The 24,576-nt window shown below is 45.1% G+C and overlaps 1 protein-coding gene across 6 annotated transcripts in view; it reads left to right on the top strand.

The window, feature by feature from the left end:
- Positions 1 to 24,576, top strand: part of LOC129829967 (histone deacetylase 7-like) — a 103,751-nt gene that overhangs the window by 65,156 nt on the left and 14,019 nt on the right. For 4 of the 6 annotated variants that reach the window (XM_055892030.1, XM_055892033.1, XM_055892029.1 and 1 more), the window contains 13 exons: positions 15,135 to 15,316; positions 15,597 to 15,684; positions 17,128 to 17,248; positions 18,564 to 18,664; positions 19,365 to 19,487; positions 19,615 to 19,739; positions 21,260 to 21,361; positions 21,543 to 21,714; positions 22,058 to 22,260; positions 22,458 to 22,658; positions 22,865 to 23,075; positions 23,331 to 23,464; positions 23,600 to 23,720. In XM_055892030.1, coding sequence (XP_055748005.1) covers positions 15,135 to 15,316; positions 15,597 to 15,684; positions 17,128 to 17,248; positions 18,564 to 18,664; positions 19,365 to 19,487; positions 19,615 to 19,739; positions 21,260 to 21,361; positions 21,543 to 21,714; positions 22,058 to 22,260; positions 22,458 to 22,658; positions 22,865 to 23,075; positions 23,331 to 23,464; positions 23,600 to 23,720 — 1,884 coding nt within the window. The remainder of the gene's footprint in view (positions 1 to 15,134; positions 15,317 to 15,596; positions 15,685 to 17,127; positions 17,249 to 18,563; positions 18,665 to 19,364; positions 19,488 to 19,614; positions 19,740 to 21,259; positions 21,362 to 21,542; positions 21,715 to 22,057; positions 22,261 to 22,457; positions 22,659 to 22,864; positions 23,076 to 23,330; positions 23,465 to 23,599; positions 23,721 to 24,576) is intronic. The other 2 variants (XM_055892031.1, XM_055892032.1) reach the window with 2 other exon arrangements.

Raw genomic sequence — 24,576 nt, 5'->3', positions numbered from 1 at the left:
CACACTATACCAGTCACATTGACAGGATCACACTATACCAGTAAGACTGACAGGACCACACTATACCAGTCACACGTCACACTATACCAGTCACATTGACAGTCACACGTCACACTATACCAGTCATATTGACAGTCACACATCATACTATACCAGTCACATTGACAGGATCACATCACACTATACCAGTCACACTGACAGAATCACACTATACCAGTCACATTGACAGGATCACACTATACTAGTCACACTGACAGGATCACACTATACCAGTCACATTGACAGTCACACATCATACTATACCAGTCACATTGACAGGATCACATCATACTATACCAGTCACATTGACAGGATCACATCATACTTTACCAGTCACACTGACAGGATCATACTATACCAGTCACACTGACAGGATCACACTATACCAGTCACATTGACAGGATCACACTATACTAGTCACACTGACAGGATCACACTATACCAGTCACATTGACAGGATCACACTATACTAGTCACACTGACAGGATCACACTATACCAGTCACATTGACAGGATCACACTATACCAGTAAGACTGACAGGATCACACTATACCAGTCACACTGACAGAATCACACTATACCAGTCACATTGACAGGATCACACTATACCAGTCACACTGACAGGATCACACTATACCAGTCACACTGACAGGATCACACTATACCAGTCACATTGACAGGATCACACTATACCAGTCACACTGACAGGATCACACTATATCAGTCACACTGACAGGATCACACTATACCAGTCACATTGACAGGATCACACTATACCAGTCACACTGACAGGATCACACTATACCAGTCACATTGACAGGATCACACTATACCAGTCACACTGACAGGATCACACTATACCAGTCACACTGACAGGATCACACTATACCAGTCACATTGACAGGATCACACTATACCAGTCACATTGACAGGATCACACTATACCAGTCACATTGACAGGATCATACTATACCAGTCACATTGACAGGATCACACTATACCAGTCACACTGACAGGATCACACTATACCAGTCACACTGACAGGATCACACTATACCAGTCACATTGACAGGATCACACTATACCAGTAAGACTGACAGGATCACACTATACCAGTCACACTGACAGGATCACACTATACCAGTCACATTGACAGGATCACACTATACCAGTCACATTGACAGGATCACACTATACCAGTCACACTGACAGGATCACACTATACCAGTCACACTGACAGGATCACACTATACCAGTCACACTGACAGGATCACATCACACTATACCAGTCACATTGACAGGATCACACTATACCAGTCACATTGACAGGATCACACTATACCAGTCACACTGACAGGATCACACTATACCAGTCACATTGACAGGATCACACTATACCAGTCACATTGACAGGATCACACTATACCAGTAAGACTGACAGGATCACACTATACCAGTCACACTGACAGGATCACACTATACCAGTCACACTGACAGGATCACATCACACTATACCAGTCACACTGACAGGATCACACTATACCAGTCACATTGACAGGATCACATCACACTATACCAGTCACACTGACAGGATCACACTATACCAGTAATACTGACAGGATCACACTATACCAGTCACACTGACAGGATCACACTATACTAGTCACACACCAGCCTGAGAGAATCCATTCACAGGACCCCATACAATATCTGTTATTCCACAGCTGGTTATTTTGGCCGTGTTTAAATCTTCTTCCTCTGTGAAAGTTTAAGCAATTGTATTTCAGAAGTCATACTAATCTCTGGTGCTTTATCAAGCTGGAGTTTCTTTTCTGATGTCCCTGTTATGTGTGCTCTTTGTTGTAAGTTAGGTTTTAAACGTTTATTAGTTGGAGGTCGATGGACACAGTGGGCCATGAACATTCCTGCTGTAATTCCTGACATACTTACCCTGCAGAGAAAATATACATACTGCTGCGCTCTGTCAACCACTCTTTTATCTGACCCGACTTTCTGTCTATCATACTGCTACAGCTCAGAGAGAGGGGAGGATGGGAGAGGACGGGGAGGAGAGGATGAGAGAATAGGAGAAGAGGGGAGAGGAGAGGACAGGATAAGATAACTGAGGAGAAAGGAGTGGACAAGGGAGGAGAAGATAATGAATAGAGGAGAGGGGACAGGAGTGGACAGGAAGGAGAGGATAAGAGAATAGAGAGGAGAGGAGTGGACTGGGAGGAAAGAGCAGGGGGGAGGGGAAAGGTCCTGTTGAAAGGTTCAAACCAATAAAGCCCTTCATCCTCTAGCAGTGGACTGGAACATAGTTTAGAAACCCTGTAGGATCCAGGCCAACCATCACAGCATACCTCACTAGTGACTACCTACCCTGACTGACCCACAGCCAGACCTCACTAGTGACTACCTACCCTGACTGACCCACAGCCAGACCTCACTAGTGACTACCTACCCTGACTGACCCACAGCCAGACCTCACTAGTGACTACCTACCCTGACTGACCCACAGCCAGACCTCACTAGTGACTACCTACCCTGACTGACCCACAGCCAGACCTCACTAGTGACTACCTACCCTGACTGGCCCACAGCCAGACCTCACTAGTGACTACCTACCCTGACTGACCCACAGCCAGACCTCTGTAGTGACTACCTACCCTGACTGGCCCACAGCCAGACCTCACTAGTGACTACCTACCCTGACTGACCCACAGCCAGACCTCACTAGTGACTACCTACCTTGACTGACCCACAGCCAGACCTCACTAGTGACTACCTACCCTGACTGGCCCACAGCCAGACCTCACTAGTGACTACCTACCCTGACTGACCCACAGCCAGACCTCACTAGTGACTGCCTACCCTGACTGGCCCACAGCCAGACCTCACTAGTGACTACCTACCCTGACTGACCCACAGCCAGACCTCACTAGTGACTACCTACCCTGACTGACCCACAGCCAGACCTCACTAGTGACTACCTACCCTGACTGACCCACAGCCAGACCTCACTAGTGACTACCTACCCTGACTGACCCACAGCCAGACCTCACTAGTGACTACCTACCCTGACTGACCCACAGCCAGACCTCACTAGTGACTACCTACCCTGACTGACCCACAGCCAGACCTCACTAGTGACTACCTACCCTGACTGGCCCACAGCCAGACCTCACTAGTGACTACCTACCCTGACTGGCCCACAGCCAGACCTCACTAGTGACTACCTACCCTGACTGACCCACAGCCAGACCTCACTAGTGACTACCTACCCTGACTGACCCACAGCCAGACCTCACTAGTGACTACCTACCCTGACTGACCCACAGCCAGACCTCACTAGTGACTACCTACCCTGACTGGCCCACAGCCAGATCTCACTAGTGACTACCTACCCTGACTGGCCCACAGCCAGACCTCACTAGTGACTACCTACCCTGACTGACCCACAGCCAGACAGGCCTCAGTAGTGACTACCTACCCTAACTGGCCCACAGCCAGACCTCACTAGTGACTACCTACCCTGACTGGCCCACAGCCAGATGCATAGGCTTCTGTTGTCAACAACTGCATTACAATGATCAAGAATGTCGCTATATTGTATGCATATTTTGTATGCATTCAGTCCTAGGGCTGATACAGCCGTGTAACTGACAGTTATAAATGAAGACCACCATGAAAGTAAAACAGTCAAAACTGTTTTTGGCCTACTTTTGTAAAAAAATCTATTCAAAAACATACTTTATTTTCATGTAGATACACTTTACCTAATAGCGGGAGTGTTTACAAATGTTTTGGTAACTTAGTCTTAGTCTGTTAAACTGTCTACATCTCCTCCTCTTTCCAACTTTCGTTAGATGGTCGAGCAGCTAATCCACTAGATACATGGGGGTGGAGAAACAGTCTGTAGGCCAATGCACTTCAGTAAAGAAATGATGTGTGGACTTTGTTTTGTACAATGCACGTTTTCTAGGTTATTCTGGCTCTGAGGCCTATAATGCGCTAATGTTGTGTCAAATGGACAACGCACCAATCCTCTCCAACCTGGCATGGTATCATTTGATATAGATCTTTTTTTAGTTTAGTCTAATCAACGCTGATAAATAGGCTATTGACGTGTGTATTTGTTTCTATTTGAATGATTGTCATACTATAGCACAGCTGTCTCTCCCCTTCATACTTTCCCTGTCAATTCCTGTTTTATAGCCTACTTTCGGAAAGCCTAATGGAGCCCTAGTTTAAAAAATATATCTATTTTTTAAGGAGAAATATTTGCTCTTGTGTCTGACATACCCTGGTGGCTTTGATTGACGGGTCCTTTTACGTGGTGTTCATTTGTGAGTTCGCTGATTCTCTCTCTAGGCCTGTGAGGTTGACCAAATGGTTGGATTGGAACAGTGAGGAGGCAAATCGAGGAAGATTTCTCTTGTCAATGTGAGGATTTTATTAGCAAACATGAAGCTATAACGCCGGTGACTCTACAAGTACCCAAGGGAACTGAACTAAATGACTATAGCACCGTAGCACTCACTCCTGTCATCATGAAGTGCTTTGTGAGGCTAGTTAAGGATCATATCACCTCTACCTTACCTGACACCCTAGACCCACTTCAATTTGTATACCGCCCCAATAGATCCACAGACGATGCAGTCACCATCCCACTGCACAATCCCATCTGGACAAGAGGAATACCTATGGAAGAATGATTCCAGAGAGCAACGTCACAAGGCCTATATACCAGTAGTATTATATTAATTCAGAAAGTGTTCTAAAGTAGCATGTCTGGACTCCTTCTCTTTAATAAGAATCAAACGCTCTGTCATGATTTCATCTTGTAAAAGGCCTATTTTTTGTAGCTTAGGCTACATTATTTCTATGACGACACAGGGCGAGACCCAGATGCAGACACAGGAGGCAGATGGTTTGAGTCTCTGATATTTATTCAAATACAAGGGGCACGCAAGAGGCAGGTCGATGACAAGCAGAAGTTCGTAAACCAGGTCAGAGTCCGATGGTACAGGGGGGCAGGCAGGCTCGAGGTCAGGGCAGGCAGAACCAGGAGGGCTAGAAAACAGAGACTAGGGAAAACAGGAGCAAAGAAAAACATGCTGGTAGGCTTGACAAGATGGTATGAACTGTCCATGACTGACCCAGCAGACTCGGACCGGCTCTGCAACGCTGTCTCCCTGCAGGGAGCCACCATTGAAAAACACGATAAGCTACTTCAGAGCCTTATGGAAGGTCTCCATATGCTGTTTGGATGCCATGACCAGGGTTTCAAGACGTTACTAGAGCAATTCCATGGACTATCTATCAGGCAGCACGCCTCAGTAATGCCCCTGCCAGTGAAGATTTTGTACAGCCTACCCGGCTTCCCGAGAACCCCACTTACCTCCTCCTGAGCGCTATGTTGGGGACCCTGGAACCTGCTGGTAGTTTCTTTCCCAGTGCTCCTTCATCTTTGAGCTGCAGTCCTCTTTGTTCCCTTCGGACCATTCGAGAATAAAGTATTTTATAACGCTAATGTCTGGTAAGGCACTCTCCTGGGCAACAGCGGTTTGGGAGCAACTATCTGCCACTATCTGCCGTTCGTTTGTAGGATTTCATTGTGGAGGTGAGGAAGGTATTCGATTCTCCGGTGTCTGGGAGAGAGGTAGCCCAAAAGCTACTTCGATTATGCCAAGAACCCCGTAGTGTGGCAGACTACGCAGTAGACTTTCGCACGTTAGCCGCCAAAAGTGCCTGGAAACCGGAGTCTCTGTTCCTTACCTTTCTTCATGGACTATCCAAGGAGATTAAAGACGCGCTCGCAGCTCAGGAGTTACCCCTGGACCTCGACTCCTTCATAGCCTTAACCATAAGGATCGATGGACGTCTATGGGAGTGCAGGAGGGAGAGGTCTATTTTCGGCACCACTCGTTCGTCCACGGCTGCTTGCTCGCCCCCCAAGAACGCCGGGAGTCGACAACGCCTGCATTTCCGAGAGGATCCGAAGGCAACAGTCCCCTCGGGAATCATTGGGAACGAGCGACTCATTTTCTACTGTGCCTATGCAATGGGGCAGAGCTAGGTTGTCACCTCAGGGACGACTACAGAGGCTTAACTCCAATAGTTGCCTGTTGTGGTGCTACAGGCCATTACAAATCCGCCTGTCCAGTAAAAGACCAGACTCATCAGCTAGGTAATAGTACTATGGTGTGCCAGTTAGTACTATAACAACACAGGGCGAGACCCAGATGCAGACACAGGAGGCAGATGGTCAAGTCTCTGATATTTATTAAAATACAAGGGGCAGGTCGAGGACAGGCAGAAGTTCATTAACCAGGTCAGAGTCCCGAAAGGTACAGGGGGGCAGGCAGCAGAGGTGTGGACTCAAGTTGAGTTTAACACTAATGACTTGTGACTTAACTTGGACCTTTTGACTCAAACTGACTTGATACCCAAGCCAATATTAAAAATGATATAAAAAAAAGTGTGCAGTGCACCAACTCTTCATTTAACGGATTAAAGTTTGAATCGGACAGCAGCCAATCAAATTGTGCCAGCGGAGAAAAAGTTGCACAGGGCAATGCAGAGCAATGTTGGTGGGTGAATTCAGTTGGAGCACCTGGAAAGATGATACCCAAAAGTATTATTTTCGGACATAAATACTACGCTGTAGTCAGCAAAAACGGATTGCAACTTGCAAAACATGCAGAAAGAAAATGACAGATGGAGGCTCAACAACTTCCAACTTTGTTCGACATTTGAAGCTGCACAAAGAACGGTAAGTCGTGGCTAACATAGCCGACAGCTATATATAACTTTGCTTGTGTAGCATGTAGGCTAACATAACATTAAGTCAACGGGCCTCTACACAGTCAGTCAGTGTGGGAATGCGATCATTGCACCCAAGATTGAGCTACAACTGGCTAGAATCCTGGCTGATGTTACTGCTGTTCCTAAAACCATTGACATACGTTAGCCTACTGTAACCACACACAGAGTGAGCCTACAGAGTGTGTGTGAGAGAGAAGGTTGGGCGATTGTGTACAAGCCTACATCACCCGATTGCGCCCCATAGCAGGGGTCTTTCTCATGGCTACCCATATATTTCCATGGAAAGATGTTTATTTGGAAAGTAATATAAAAGCATTCGTGATTTGTGTAAATGTAATATACTAAGTATTACTCTTATTAAAAATATGAAATGGTATTACATTTGGTGAAGAGCACATGACTTGTTTAAGACTCGAAACTCAAAGTTTAGGACTTGAGACTTGACTCGGACTTGCCTGTCTTGACTTGGGACTTAACTTGGGACTTGAGTGCTAAGATTTGAGACTTACTTGTGACTTGTAAAACAATGACTTGGTCCCACCTCTGGCAGGCAGGCTCGAGGTCAGGGCAGGCTGAATGGTCAAGCAGGCGGGCTCAGTGTCAGGCAGGCCGAACAGGTTGGAACCAGGCGGGCTAGAAAACAGACGAGCACAAAGACAGGTGAAACAGATCAGGGTGTGACAATTTCTCTCATTACGTAGTCCTCTCTACACTGCCATCGAATGACCGCAGCAGCAGGGTTTGTGATGTTAGAAGTGGGAGGGTTTTTGGTTCGATGCGTCAAAATAGGATAAGTACTTTTTTATATGCAGAACAATATCTTTATTGTGACATACAAAAATGCAACAGATCCTCGTCAATCTGCCATTTCTTACTGTCTATATTATATATTAATATAAGTTATAAGTAATAACCTAAATAGTAATAATGAAATGCCATGATAATAAAAAAGTGTAATGGCTTGTTTAAAAAACTATACATATATATTCGGAAGTAAATTCATATCAAAGTCTACAAACAGAATTGTTACCTCCCCTTTTTACATAGGGCCTTATAGGCCTAAGACAGCAGTAACATTTCAACAAAATGGACACATCAAAAACAATAGAAAAAGGAAAAACCAGTAAGAAGGTGTAATGCAATAGTGATCTTTTGGGTCTTATTGCCTATGTGTGACGTTGTGTCAGTGACAATCCTCTCTAATTTGTTAATCTGTAGACTAGACTAATACTTAGAGGTAATAACTTGAATACTAATATTTAGATGCTACTGATAATAATGGTAGAAGTAAAGTTGCAGAGATTAAAGCCACTTGTTTCTTTCTGAATAGTTATGTCGGTGAACGTGTACATTGGCCTGGCCAAGTACCGTATCCTCAAATTCCAAGACCGTCACAGCCCTATTCAGTCCTTACGTTTACAGGGCTATGCTACCTGTTGTAGCTGATGTGATGTGGTGTCCATCCTAAAAGTTGTGTTTGGCTGGAACAGTTCCGTTATGTTTCCACATGTTGAAAATAAAGGGCAGCTCCGAGACGTACACAGCACAGCTAACCCTGCAGGAAATCCTGTGCTGCAGACAGGAATGGCATGCCAGGGTTGACCTCGTGCACTAGACAGGCAGACAGGCAGACAGGCAGACAGGCGGGCGGGCGGGCGGGCGGGCGGGCAGGCAGGCGGAAGGAGGTGTTGAATTATACTGCGAGATGGTGACAGACTCCTCAGGAGTACAACACACACATAGAGGGTGGGATCATAATAACACGGTGACTTTCTCAGGGGTGTCAGGTTGTCATAACAATCCCCTGCTTCGACCTCTCTCCCTTGTCTTATCCTCTCCTCTCCCCTCTGCTCTCTACCCTCTCCTCCTCTCCCCTCTCCTCTCCTCTCTCCCTGAGTGGAGATTATAAGAGTACATGGCCATTAATGCCAGACTGTTCTTCAAGATATTCAAACCTTCATATTTGACCAGAGTCAAATAATAATCACAGCGTGCACTGAACTGAAGTGAACCTTTCCACTGTTGAACTTGACTTGTGTTTTCAGCTTGGGCAAGTATAGTGCTTTGTAGTGTGTCGTAGTGGAGTACATTTTGTATTAAAAAGGAACATTTTGGAAAGAGACAGTCAGATAATTGATACATTAGCATACACTGGAATGTAGACCAGAGGATACAGTGGTGATAGAGTGTGGTAGACAATGGTTGTATCCCTGGCTGTCACCACTGACACAGTTCTGTAGAGTGGCTTCAATACCTTAGTGTGTGCAGAGTGACAAGACTTATCTACAAACCCTAAGGAACTGTGCACACTCACACTCAGACACTTGGGGTTACATCCTCTTGAAGGATATAGCTTATTCATGATATGTACCCATTGATTCTTGAAGGATATAACTTATTCATGATATGTACCCATTGATTCTTGAAGGATGTAACTTATTCATATGTACCCATTGATTCTTGAAAGATATAGCTTATTCATGATATGTACCCATTGATTCTTGAAGGATGTAACTTATTCATATGTACCCATTGATTCTTGAAGGATGTAACTTATTCATATGTACCCATTGATTCTTGAAGGATATAACTTATTCATGATATGTACCCATTGATTCTTGAAGGATGTAACTTATTCATATGTACCCATTGATTCTTGAAAGATATAGCTTATTCATGATATGTACCCATTGATTCTTGAAGGATGTAACTTATTCATATGTACCCATTGATTCTTGAAGGATGTAACTTATTCATATGTACCCATTGATTCTTGAAGGATATAACTTATTCATGATATGTACCCATTGATTCTTGAAGGATGTAACTTATTCATATGTACCCATTGATTCTTGAAGGATGTAACTTATTCATGATATGTACCCATTGATTCTTGAAGGATATAACTTATTCATGATATGTACCCATTGATTCTTGAAGGATGTAACTTATTCATATGTACCCATTGATTCTTGAAGGATGTAACTTATTCATATGTACCCATTGATTCTTGAAAGATATAGCTTATTCATGATATGTATCCATTTATTCTTGAAGGATGTAACTTATTAATAAGTGTGGTGCTGTAAATGGCAAACCGTCTTACCACACCCTTCCAGAACCCCATCTGGGCTCTATTAGCCTCCTAACTGGGAAGGTTCTGGAGGGGCGTGGTAAGATGGTTTGCCCTTTACAGCACCACAATGCCTCATGAGTTAGTTCAACTGTCATACTCCATCAGAACCCAAAATATAAGCTTGTTTTACTCCAATATTTGTAAACAAAGTCAATGTAAACAAACACTGTATAGCCTCAACATATTTTTTAATTCATGGATGGTCAGTTCCTTTGTTGTTGCTTTTTACAGTAGCAGTGGTTCACTTTGTTATCGTTTCAACTGCGAATATCTTCAGCAAGGTTACTTTTTAAAAACTGCATACACATTATGCTCAGATATATTCAAGCCTTTTTTCCTTGGAGGATGTTGTTTGTGCTACATATCCTCTCGGCCGATGGATCAGGACCTCTGATGAGGACAAACAAAAGTCACCATTGAAATTAGCAGCAAAGCCTGAAAGAAACGTTCCTCCCACCCCAAAATAGATGTGGAATCCATGCCAATTAGAGACTCCATTCCAGTCAGGATCAACAAGAGGAGGGGGAGGGAAGGAGGGAGAGTGGGAAGAGGGGGGATGGAGGGAGAAGGATGGAGGGGGAGGTGTCTGACCAAAGTGGAGCAGATGTCACTTGGTCAACACTTCCTGTTTTGTTGGCCTTTTTATTTTGAGACTGCTAATTTGGAGGGCCAGCCAGTCGCTGAGTCTATGTGTGGAGCTGGGCCTGAGATTTACACTGACACTTTGGCTCTATGTGTGGAGCTGGGCCTGAGATTTACACTGACACTTTGGCTCTATGTGTGGAGCTGGGCCTGAGATTTACACTGACACTTTGGCTCTATGTGTGGAGCTGGGCCTGAGATTTACACTGACACTTTGGCTCCCATTGTTCCCGTTTCTCTTTTCTCCTAGCAGACCTGACCATAGAGGACATCACTCAGCTTCAGCTCAGTGTGTCTCAGTCTGCGTGCCTCCATCACCACAGACTTGCCACAACTATCTTTTTACCAGACTTTACTTGTTTTGTAACCCCAAAATAAGGACACAAATCAGCAGTTCACATCTGTGTTAGTTTTTTTCTTCCTGGATGTGTGTACTTCAGGTTTGTACCTCCCGGGTGGCGCAGTGGTCTAGGGCACTGCATCGCAGTGCTAGCTGCGCCACCAGAGTCTCTGGGTTCGCGCCCAGGCTGGGCTGGGTTCGTGCCCAGGCTCTGTCGCAGCCGGCCGCAGCCGGGAGGTCCGTGGGGTGACGCACAATTGGCATAGCGTCGTCCGGGTTAGGGAGGGTTTGGCCGGTAGGGATATCCTTGTCTCAGTATGTAAAAATGTAATAAAATGTATGCACTCTACTGTAAGTCGCTCTGGATAAGAGCGTCTGCTAAATGACTAAAATGTAAATGTAAATGTTGTACTACAGTTATGATAGTGTACAAATCATTTATTCATGCAGAATGAACATGTCAACTCATGAGTGGTGATAGAGGTCAAGTGGGTCAAGTTACAGAAAGACTCTTGGTTTCATACTTTCTCAATCAGTCATTCTGTGAATCTGCCTAATAATCTTGAGGGACCAGAGGGATAGAGGTTCCTGTACACACTGGTCATACTGGTAGAACCGATCTAGGGCGAAGAACGATAGAGTTCTGGGAAGGAGATGAGGAGGAGAGACTGATTGTCTGTTCAGTGTCCAGTGGGACTCATCCTAGCCCTGAACAAGGCTTCAACAGACACATCTGATCTTCATCATCACATCACACCATGACTTGTTGGCTCTGAGGAACAGTTTGTCCATCCGCCAGTTTCACATTTCAGACACTCATTGTCAAGACGCACAGTTGACCTGTGAGTAGGGCTGACCGTATTACCGCCACACCGCCAGTCATGTATCACTAGCATTGAATGGCTGCTGCCAACATACTGACTCAAATCTCTAGCCACTTTAATCATTAAAAATTGGATGTAATAAATGTATCACTAGCAACTTTAAACAATGCCACTTTATATAATGTTTACATACCCTACATTGCTCATCTCATATGTATATACTGTACTCTATACCATCTACTGCATCTTGCCTATGCCGTTTGGCCATCGCTCATCCATATATTTTTATGTACATATTCTTATTCATTCCTTTACACTTGTGTGTATAAGGTAGTTGTGAAATTGTTAGATTACTTGTTAGATATTACTTCATGGTCAGAACTAGAAGCACAAGCATTTTGCTACACTCGCATTAACATCTGCTAATCATGTGTATGTGACAAATCAAATTTGAAAAATAGAAAACCCTTTTGCAAATATGTTAGCAATGCTGAAAACTCTCTTCACTGTTGATGTTGAGACTGGTGTTTTGCAGGTACTATTTAATGAAGTTGCCAGTTGAGGACTTGTGATGCATCTGTTTCCCATACTAGACACTAATGTATTTGTACACTTGCTCAGTTGTGCACAGTTTTCAGCTGTGCTAACATAATTGCAAAAGGTTTTTCTAATGATCAATTAGCCTTTTAAAATGATAAACTTGGATTAGTGCCGTTGGAACACAGGAGTGATGGTTGCTGATAATGGGCCTCTGTACGCCTATGAAGATATTCCATAAATCTGCCGTTTACAGCTACAATAGTCATCTACAACATTAACAATGTCTTCACTGTATTTCTGATCAATTTAATGTTATTTTAATGGACAGAACATTTGTTTGTTTTTCAAAAACAAGGACATTTCTAAGTGACCCCAAGCTTTTGAACGGTAGTGCATCTCTTGATTTCCAAGGCATTTGGAAATTAAGGTTTGTTTCATTCACAGTTTCTAGCATATTGGACCTCTTTCAAATGATCACTTTTATGCTTGACATAGACAATTCATATGCACACTTGCTCCGGAATGGGAAAAATTGCCTTTCTATTTTATTTAGTTAAGTTCAATTATATTTTTCTTACTATAAAATCATATAATATAACATAGAGGCAAGGGACTTCTAAGTATATATTTTCTGCTTAATGAATAAGCCTACAGCCTATGGCATGGAGCATTTTCAGATAACATACAGTAGACCAACTCATATTCTATTCTTCTGAAATACATTTTATTCATATTATGTTTGTTTAGACCTGACAAAATAAATAATGGATTTATTGTGATGGTGTATATTAAATTGATTTATTATACTTTTTTAAGTGTATATGTTCCAAAGGCACACATCAGTGGCTTGTATGCAGTTTGTATGTTTGGAGGCCTGGAGATGCTAAATGTGTTTATGTTAATTAACGGTCAATTACCGTGAGACCGGCAGTCTTTTGCATGACAATAACCAGATGACAAAATGTCATGACTGCCACAGCCGTACCTGTGGGAGGGTCAGCCAAACAGGGTCTCTTTCTCACAGCACACACAGGCACACACACACACCCCCACTTTCCCGGTAGGATCCATTACTGTGGAAACTGAAGGCGAGTCTTAAGTGTCTTTCTTGTGAGAAACAAAATAGTTGTGTAGGTAAATGTGGTCCCTCTCTTTGTGTGTTCTAAATATAGTTGGTAGTAGGAGAGAGATGGAAACAGGAAAGACACTGGTGTTTTCTGCTGATGAGTGGCCCCCTCTGTTTCCTTGTATGAGTCGCTGCTGTTACGTTCCTGGAATAATCCACGTGTTCTCCGACTCCCGAATCTCACACTGTTCGCTATATAGTACACTACTTTTGACTAGGACCCATAGGGCTGTGGTCAAAAGTAGTGCACTATATAGGGAATAGGGTGCCATTTGAACGCATCCACAGAGCCTGTTGACTCCTTGTCAAGATGGATTTAAATCATTCCAAACATTGATGGCGTTCATGCAGCCCCTGCCAAGTCTTTCTCCTTCCTCCACTCCAGCCTCCTAATATGGAGCCCCTAAACCCAGGGCTGTGTCAGAACATGTTAGGGCACAGGTGTTACAGCTGCATTTACACACAAACAACAACTGGACTTTGACAGACACACCACATTCTTACACAGAAACACACTACAGCGTGCGCACTCACGCAAAGACACTCCTCATCAGGTGTTGTGAAAAGCAAATGTTTCATTCTATTGATAAACACATTGTTTTATTGTTGGTTCATTAGCAGTGGGGAGTGAGTGATGTAGTCTAGCAGTAATGGTCTAGTGAACAATGGACTGTTTGTTTGATGATACAGTATACGTTGATGCTGTGCACTGTGAGGGCCTGTAAATAGCCCTTTGATTTCCATGGACGTCCGAACTAAAGCATGAGTTACATCATCCGTTTTCCCCATTCAGGGGTTGAGAGTACACAGCTGGCTATAGCAGTGTGTATGAAGGAGGCTTTTCTCCTCAAACACAGTGCGCACCACACTAAACACTAACGCTGAGAATTGCCAGGGACCTCACGAAATTATATTATCACAATGCTTAGGTGGCGATTACAAAATATATTGCGATTCTCACAATTCAACAGCGGTATTAATGGAATCTACGGTCTCTCACCCTCAGTCACGACACACAGCCTCTTTAACCCAGCTGTGAGGTGAAGTTCTCCTGCCTGCAGATCTTTACCCGAGACAGAACCACTCAGTGTTTATACAGTATTTTACCCTTTCACTTTTTTTTTACTGGTGCTGCTCATAATTTGGATACAGGCCAAGTCAACTTTCATGAGTGACATGTACATAATTTGACTCAGACACTTGAGACCTGGCATGTAGTTATAAACTCTCTACCCAAGACTTGCTGGGAAATGTCATGTCAAGTCTTTTTTTTTTTTTTTTTTGTCTGTATGCGGGTGCAAGTGCGTGTGCACGTGTCAATACTGTGTAGGAAGACCTGCATCTCTTTCCCAAACCCTTCCTGGATCCTGTTGAACGTGGTGAGGCATCTTTCCCACTGACTCCCCCATGCAATGCAAATGTCCCGGAGCAGCATGCAAAGCCATAAACATCTGCCATTTATGTCACTGAAGAATGTAGAGTTAGGAGAGGAGTGTAGCCCAGTGGAGGAAAATCGAGCCCTGGGAGTTAAGTGTTACTGCTGTACTGTATGAAAACACTTGATCTGAAGTCCAGAGGTTGGAAGTAAGGAATGGATTTTCTGAGAAACTCAACACTCTCCCCTCCCTCCCTCCCTCCCTCCCTCCCACTATCAGAGTCCTCGGTGTCTGCGCCACTGGGGTCAGTCCCCATGGACCTGCGTGTGACGGAGCGTGTGATGCGGCCGGGTTCGGACACATCCCTGCTGACGCCCCTGCACCCCCCGCTGCTCCTCAGCCCCTTCTCCCCCCAGCCCGGCACCCCTTTCTCGCAGCAGCAGCTGCACCAGCACATACGGGTATGTTCTGTATGGCTATGCCCACTCCCAGCACACAGTCACCAAACATTCACACACTGAAGCCCCTGGAATCCATGCATTTCAGTACATGTACTGTATTTAATGTGTAATGCCTGTAATGTTTACATTTGTGCAAATCATATTAGTAATGACTTTCATGCTCCATTCAAGCTCATTAGTCCAACTCTTTCTGTCACCCATATGTCACACATTCCCAGTTCAGAGGGGCACTTTTTCCTGTTTCCACACATGCTTTACTGAGTGTCTCATCGTATTTCAGTTCAACATGGAACAACGGAGACGTGAGCAGGAGCAGGAGAAACAGCAAGAGCTGCAGCAGCTGTGGCACAAGGACAAGAGCCAACAGAGTGAGTTTTACTGTATGTGTGTGTGTGTGTGTTTAGTTGTACTATCCTTGTGGGGACCAGAAGTCCTCACAAAGACTGTAAAACAAGGGACAATTCAGACAAGTGTGGACATTTCGCTGGTCCCCACAAGGATAAAGGCTATTTTAGGCTCATTTACAGTTAGGGTTAGGGTTAGTGGTTAAGGGTAGGTTAGGTGTAGGAAAAATTGCATTTTGAATGGGAATCAATTGTTTGGTCCCCACAAGGATACAAAAACATACATGTGTGTGTGTGCTTGTACACTGTAGTATTGTTGCCCTGATTTGAAAATGTTCTGCACAATCTGGTGTAAAGAGAAATAGATCCATCAATGTCACTTCCACAAGATAAACATCCTGCACACACACAAACATAAACACAGATCAACACACACACACACACACACACACACACACACACACACACACACACACACACACACACACACACACACACACACACACACACACACACACACACACACACACACACTCTGCAAATGTACATTTTCACCCCAACTAACCAAAGAATGCCTGGTGCAGAAAAAACATGTAGACCCACCCATTTGAGAGGCATTTCCTTCTGCCTTTTCCCAGCAAATTGAGTCATCATCCATTGCACCTATACAAAAATAATACCAAATCTCTTACAACAAGCAGAGGAAAACAGTAATGTTGTGCTCTGTCTTTGTGTGGCCATAAATACATCTGTGTGGTCTCTGAGCATTCCTCCAGTCAGACAGTATCTGGTAGGGCCCTGAAGAGGAGGGGAGAGGATGAGCTGAGTAATGTTATTCTGACCTCTGCCCTGTGGGTCCCAAACCTGGTTCTCTGTGAGTGGCTGTCAATGGACCATTGTGGCTCTGAGCTGCTTATCTCTGTGTTTTGTGGGCTGGAGCTGAGGCATGCTAGACATCACGTGTTACCTCGTCCTCACACAGAGCCCACTGTTCCCGTTGCCTTACACACACACACACACACACTGGGAAGGTCAGGTCCATCTGTGGATAGAGGGAGAGACTAATAGAGGGCCATTCCCATTGTTTATTTTATTTATTTATTTCACCTTTATTTAACCTGGTAGGCTAGTTGAGAACAAGTTCTCATTTACAACTGCGACCTGGCCAAGATAAAGCAAAGCAGTTCGACACATACAACAACACAGAGTTACACATGGAATAAACAAACATACAGTCAATAATACAGTAGAAAAAGTCTATAAACGGTGTGTGCAAATGAGTTAGGATAAGGGAGTTAAGGCAATAAATAGACCATGGTGGCGTAGTAATTACAATATAGCAATTAAACACTGGAATGGTAGATGTGCAGAAGATGAATGTGCAAGTAGAGATACTGAGGTGCAAAGGAGCAAGATAAATAAATAAATACAGTATGTGTTGATATCTGTATCTGTGTTGATTGACAGGTGCCGTGGCCAGTTCCCTGGTGAAGCAGAAGCTCCAGGAGGTGATTCTGAAGAAGCAGAAACAACAAGCCCTGGGAAGAACCAGCTCCAACCCTCTCAGTGGTCCCCCTGTGGGCTACAGGTCAGAACTCTTTACACCTTCAGTAGCATGTGGGCTACAGGTCAGAACTCTTTACACCTTCAGTAGCATGTGGGCTACAGGTGAGAACTCTTTACACCTTCAGTAGCATGTGGGCTACAGGTCAGAACTCTTTACACCTTCAGTAGCATGTGGGCTACAGGTCAGAACTCTTTACACCTTCAGTAGCATGTGGGCTACAGGTCAGAACTCTTTACACCTTCAGTAGCATGTGGGCTACAGGTCAGAACTCTTTACACCCTCAGTAGCATGTGGGCTACAGGTCAGAACTCTTTACACCTTCAGTAGCATGTGGGCTACAGGTCAGAACTCTTTACACCTTCAGTAGCATGTGGGCTACAGGTGAGAACTCTTTACACCTTCAGTAGCATGTGGGCTACAGGTCAGAACTCTTTACACCTTCAGTAGCATGTGGGCTACAGGTCAGAACTCTTTACACCTTCAGTAGCATGTGGGCTACAGGTCAGAACTCTTTACACCTTCAGTAGCATGTGGGCTACAGGTCAGAACTCTTTACACCTTCAGTAGCATGTGGGCTACAGGTGAGAACTCTTTACACCTTCAGTAGCATGTGGGCTACAGGTCAGAACTCTTTACACCTTCAGTAGCATGTGGGCTACAGGTCAGAACTCTTTACACCTTCAGTAGCATGTGGGCTACAGGTCAGAACTCTTTACACCTTCAGTAGCATGTGTGCTACAGGTCAGAACTCTTTACACCTTCAGTATCATGTGGGCTACAGGTCAGAACTCTTTACACCTTCAGTAGCATGTGGGCTACAGGTCAGAACTCTTTACACCTTCAGTAGCATGTGGGCTACAGGTCAGAACTCTTTACACCTTCAGTAGCATGTGGGCTACAGGTCAGAACTCTTTACACCTTCAGTATCATGTGGGCTACAGGTCAGAACTCTTTACACCTTCAGTAGCATGTGGGCTACAGGTGAGAACTCTTTACACCTTCAGTAGCATGTGGGCTACAGGTCATAACTCTTTACACCTTCAGTAGCATGTGGGCTACAGGTGAGAACTCTTTACACCTTCAGTAGCATGTGGGCTACAGGTGAGAACTCTTTACAGCTTCAGTAGCATGTGGGCTACAGATGAGAACTCTTTACACCTTCAGTAGCATGTGGGCTACAGGTGAGAACTCTTTACACCCTCAGTAGCATGCTTTCATTTTTTACCATTACATTATGTGTCAGTATGTGTGTTGTGCTGAGTCATTTCACCTTGATTTCAGTTTCCAATTGATTATCCGACTGACTGTGTTGTTTGTCTGTGTTTTGTTTCTGTAGGGAGCTGGTTCCAGACCCCAGTGGGCCGCCCCAGCCTCTAGTGTCCTCCCCCGCACAGGGTTCCATTGACGGCTCAGATGACACTCCTCTACGCAGGGCAGGTGAGACACACACACACACACACACACACACACACACACACACACACACACACACACACACACACACACACACACACACACACACACACACACACACACACACACACACACACACACACACACACACACACACACACACACACACACACACACACACACACACAAAACCAGGTGTTTGCCATGCAAATGTTTAGTTCTCACATGCCTTGTGCCTCAGGGCCTGATGCTATGAGGCTACACTCTTTAATTAGCCCATAAGATCCTTGTTACAAAGCTGTAATGCTGTAATCTGAAGCACGGTTGCCTGCCCTACACACAGCCCAGAGAGATGACTGACTGACAGAGTATTCATTATAACACAGTTTTGACACACAGTTAATTAGCCACGTGGCTGCACACTACTTCATCACTGTCATCCTGTTCATAATACCTGATTTGGAATCGGATCTAGGCTTCACAATGCCTGTAGAACCTGTTTTAGAGAAGCTCACGGTAAATCTAAATGTTTCCTACATATGGTACATTCTGTACATCAGCAGAATTAAACTGCTGAGAATGTATGAATGGACAGGAAATTCTATCTTTCAATGGTATTGATCCTGATTTCTACATTGTACTCAGCTACTAACTTTCTTTTGTATTGGATAGTTTTCGGAGACAGTAAATGTATACTAATGATGTTATCTCTGTCGTTGAGCAGCCTCAGAGCCCAACCTGAAGGTGAAACACAAGCTGAAGAAACACCTGAACACTCGCAAGAGTCCTCTGACACGCAAGGAGAGTGCCCCGTCCCCCATCAAACACCGGGTGCCCGACACTCTGGGTAAGTACCTCACTCCCCCAAACACTGCTGCCCGCTATACTCTGTGGTGCCAGGGCCAATAGAATGACTGAGACATGTTGTGTTATGAACTCTCTCTCCCTCCCTTTCCCCCTTTTTCTCTCTGCAGACTCGTCCCCCAGCAGCAGTAGCACACCAGTGTCTGGCTGCAGCTCGCCTAACGACAGTCTACCCAATGAGAACGGAGTGCTGCAATCTGTTGGCGGGCTGTCCCATGAGGTTATTATCCGATTGGTATTTACCCAGCCTCCCTTCCCCTACACACACATACACCTATACATATGCATGAAGCTTTGATTCTCCTCTCTAGTGTGTTTGTGTGGAGATGGGACCAGTAGAGCCTTAGTTTCTGGACTGTTTGTTCAGTGTGTTTCTCTAGGCTATGCGGTCTGGGTAATGAAATGTTTAAAACAGTGATACTGGAGAAGGACATCTGTCTGTAGCCCTGTAGCTGAACACAACACCAGATCCCCTAATCAAACTCTCTCCACCTCGTTGAACACAACACCAGATCTGGTCACCTAATCAAACTCTTTCCACCTCGTTGAACACAACACCAGATCACCTAATCAAACTCTCTCCACCTCGTTGAACACAACACCAGATCCCCTAATCAAACTCTCTCCACCTCGTTGAACACAACACCAGATCCCCTAATCAAACTCTCTCCACCTCGTTGAACACAACACCAGATCACCTAATCAAACTCTCTCCACCTCGTTGAACACAACACCAGATCCCCTAATCAAACTCTCTCCACCTCGTTGAACACAACACCAGATCCCCTAATCAAACTCTCTCCACCTCGTTGAACACAACACCAGATCTGGCCACCTAATCAAACTCTTTCCACCTCGTTGAACACAACACCAGATCACCTAATCAAACTCTCTCCACCTCGTTGAACACAACACCAGATCCCCTAATCAAACTCTCTCCACCTCGTTGAACACAACACCAGATCCCCTAATCAAACTCTCTCCACCTCGTTGAACACAACACCAGATCTGGCCACCTAATCAAACTCTTTCCACCTCGTTGAACACAACACCAGATCACCTAATCAAACTCTCTCCACCTCGTTGAACACAACACCAGATCACCTAATCAAACTCTCTCCACCTCGTTGAACACAACACCAGATCACCTAATCAAACTCTCTCCACCTCGTTGAACACAACAACAGATCTGGCCATCGAATCAAACTCTCTCCACCCTGTCGTCTAGCCTTGGCTTATCAGAATAAGCAGGCTGTCCCACATGCATTTTGTATGATACTCTCACTTGTGTATACACTTAAACACTACACAAACACACACACTCTCTCACACACACACACTCACTATGTATTCACTAACATAAAATCACTTAAACACTACACAAACACACACACTCTCTCACACACACACACTCACTATGTATTCACTAACATCAAATCACTTAAACACTACACAAACACACACACTCTCTCACACACACACACTCACTATGTATTCACTAACATCAAATCACTTAAACACTACACAAACACACACACTCTCTCACACACACACACTCACTATGTATTCACTAACATAAAATCACTTAAACACTACACAAACACACACACTCTCACACACACACACTCACTATGTATTCACTAACATAAAATCACTTAAACACTACACACAAGACCTGCACCTGCTGAGGTACCTATCAGGTTTGAGAGTACACAGTCAAGGCAATATAGTTGAATTCATGTTGCGTCCCCTCAGGCCCAGAGACTGCTGCTCCAGGATGGGTCTCTAGCCCACTTCACCGTCCAGAGTTCCTCTGTCCTACCCACCATCACCCTGGGCCTGCCAGCCAACGCCAGGGTAAGCATATCACACAACATGAAGAAAAAGATGTAGACTTGTAGATGTTATGGAGGTTATGAATTAAATGCTTTTCATAATTATAATGAGATAGAGCAATTGTAAAAAAAGAACAACACTAAGATTCTTCTTTGATAGCAACTAGTTAACTTATCGCCACATTCTCTGTGTATGTGTGCAGAGTGATGGAGATTTGTCCCGTCTGAAGGTGGGCCGGGTGCCTATGGTGGCGGGAGGCCAGTCTGTCTACCTTCCCCTGGGGACGGAGGAGCAGAGTGGGTCGCTGTCCCCTCACTTCCAGCCTGTCCTCATCCTGGAGCCCTCCGGACTGGTGCACGCCCCAATGCTCGCTGGTGAGACACCACAGGATTCACATACAATTCTGGCTTGTAATAAGTTTGACTTCCAATAAACATTGCCTTTGTATATGGTAGTGAAAATTCCTTTCACATGTAACTTGACTTTGACATAGAACAGGAGAAGTCCTTGCCAGGAATGTGTTACTTATAAAAGTCTGAAACAATACTGAATTGCTAAACTGGATTCTGTCGGCATTAGGACTTTTCTTCAGCCTCCTGTGAAAGAGCTATGGAGAAAATGTTTATGCTGCTGTCATAGGTATTGTGACACTGCCACCTTGTGGCCTTGACAAAGAGTCAGACTTATAGCCACACTACCTGTCTCCTCTGGTCTCAGTTCCAGGCCTGGGCCCTGTTCCTCTGCAGTTTTCCCCCCAGACGGATCATCTGGCCCCGGATGGGGGCCCTCACAAGCGTCTGAGCCGGACTCGCTCAGAGCCCCTGCCGCAGAGCCCCAGATCCCTTCACCCCCATCTGCTGCAGCAGCACCACGACAGCCAACTATTGGAGAGACTTAAACAGCAGACACATCTGGGAAAGGTCAGTGACTTACACACCCTCACAAATCTCTCTTTGCTCACATATACTCTCATGCTCACTCACTCTGTTGTAATGGATTATCGATTTTTGTACAATCCACGGAGGGCTTCATCTGCCAGCAGCTGTCTTTTTTGGCAAAAATACATTGATAGAATTGAATGAATAAAGCTAAATGGATCATTATTTGTGTGTTCAAGCTGATGTCTAAGACCAGTGAGAAGCCTCGTCTCAAACAGATCCCCTCAGAAGACATGGACTCTGAGGAGGTGGGGCCAGCGCCCAGCGACATCTATCAGGGCAGAGCAAGGGCGGAGTCACTGAGGGAGGCGGAGCTGGTGTCTGCGGCAGACAGCCGGGGAGGGCAGATCAACCTGAAACACACACTCATACTCAACCAGGTAAGATACAGACACAACGAGGATGGTAGACCAACACTAGAACATGTCTCCTTGAACTTCCAGCAGAGAGCAGCAAAGGCTTTTATATTTTGTTCGTGCAGGTTTGGCATACTCTTGTGTATATAGATTTCTGTGGGTTGAAAATCACCACAATCTCTCTCTCGCTCTATCTGACTCTCTCGCTCTATCTCCCTCTCGCTCTCTAGTCGTTGCTATGGGAGAAACAGAAACAGCTGCAGCAGCTGCGTCGCCAGACAGCCCACATGGAGACACTGGCGGTACCCATTATGCTTGGCGGTGCCCACCGCCCCCTCTCCCGTACCCAGTCCTCGCCAGCCTCCACATCCCTCACGTTGCCAGACATACCCCTACCCCTGTCCACCCCAGAACCACAGAGCAAACCACGCTTCACCACCGGTAAGAAGTGGACCACACACACAGGCACACTGCCACCACGAGGACCTACCTCGGTGTATGTTATTATCCCTACTGTGGCTGTATTTCAATCTGAGGCCTGGTCAGGGATTCTCTGATAAGTTGATATTATTTAATTGCATTTGTTCGATTAGCTTTCTCATTGTGGTTAGATCTGTCTTATAGCTGTTGATTTGGAGGAAATAGTAGTAATCACTGGAAACAGTCATGTTAATGTCTGACTGTGTTTGGTTGCAGGTCTGGTTTATGACTCTCAGATGCTGAAGCACCAGTGCACATGTGGTGACAACAGCAGCCACCCAGAGCATGCTGGGAGGATCCAGAGTATCTGGTCACGTCTCCAGGAGAGAGGTCTCAGGGGCCAGTGTGAGGTACAAACATCACCATTATCATTACACACGTATTACACATACATCCATATCACTGATTACAAGTTACTAGAAGACACCATAGCTGTCTCCACCTGGTCCATTATCTGTTGCTCTGTCTGGTCTGTGTTCCAACAGACTATCCGAGGTAGGAAGGCCACTCTGGAGGAGCTGCAGTCGGTCCATTCAGAGCGTCATGTCCTTCTGTATGGCACCAACCCTCTCAACCGCCTCAAACTGGACAACCGCAAGCTGGCCGGTACGTCCTCACTACAGATGTTATGATGTACTGGTCTACTGCATCAGGCCTTGTGCCAGAAGCCTTTAGGTCAGTGGCTCCCAACGCTGGTCTTGAGCCCCCCTAACAGTACACATGCTTGTTGTAGCCCTAGACAAACATGCCTGATTCAACCCATTGTGGGCCTAAAGATTAGTTGACAAGTTGAATCAGGTGTGCTTGTCGGGGGCTACAATTAAAATGTGTACTGTTGGGAGTACTCGAGGACCAGAGTTGGGAACCACTGCTTTATGTAACTGGTAACAGTTTGGCAACAGCACTGTAAAGTTAAGCTACTTGCTCTGGTGTCCCTAGTAACTCTGGTGTCCCTAGTAACTCTGGTGTCCTTAGTAACTCTGGTGTCCTTAGTAACTCTGGTGTCCTTAGTAACTCTGGTGTCCCTAGTAACTCTGTTGTCCCTAGTAACTCTGTTGTCCCTATTAACTCTGGTGTCCCTAGTAACTCTGGTGTCCCTAGTAACTCTGTTGTCCCTAGTAACTCTGTTGTCCCTATTAACTCTGGTGTCCCTAGTAACTCTGGTGTCCTTAGTAACTCTGGTGTCCTTAGTAACTCTGGTGTCCTTAGTAACTCTGGTGTCCCTAGTAACTCTGTTGTCCCTATTAACTCTGGTGTCCCTAGTAACTCTGGTGTCCCTAGTAACTCTGGTGTCCTTAGTAACTCTGGTGTCCTTAGTAACTCTGGTGTCCTTAGTAACTCTGGTGTCCCTAGTAACTCTGTTGTCCCTAGTAACTCTGTTGTCCCTATTAACTCTGGTGTCCCTAGTAACTCTGGTGTCCCTAGTAACTCTGGTGTCCCTAGTAACTCTGTTGTCCCTATT

The sequence above is a fragment of the Salvelinus fontinalis genome, chromosome 31, assembly GCF_029448725.1.
Source record: "Salvelinus fontinalis isolate EN_2023a chromosome 31, ASM2944872v1, whole genome shotgun sequence".
Classification (NCBI taxonomy): domain Eukaryota; kingdom Metazoa; phylum Chordata; class Actinopteri; order Salmoniformes; family Salmonidae; genus Salvelinus; species Salvelinus fontinalis.
The sequence above is the reverse complement of the archived record's forward strand: the minus strand, read 5'-3'. Positions and strand labels throughout refer to the sequence as shown.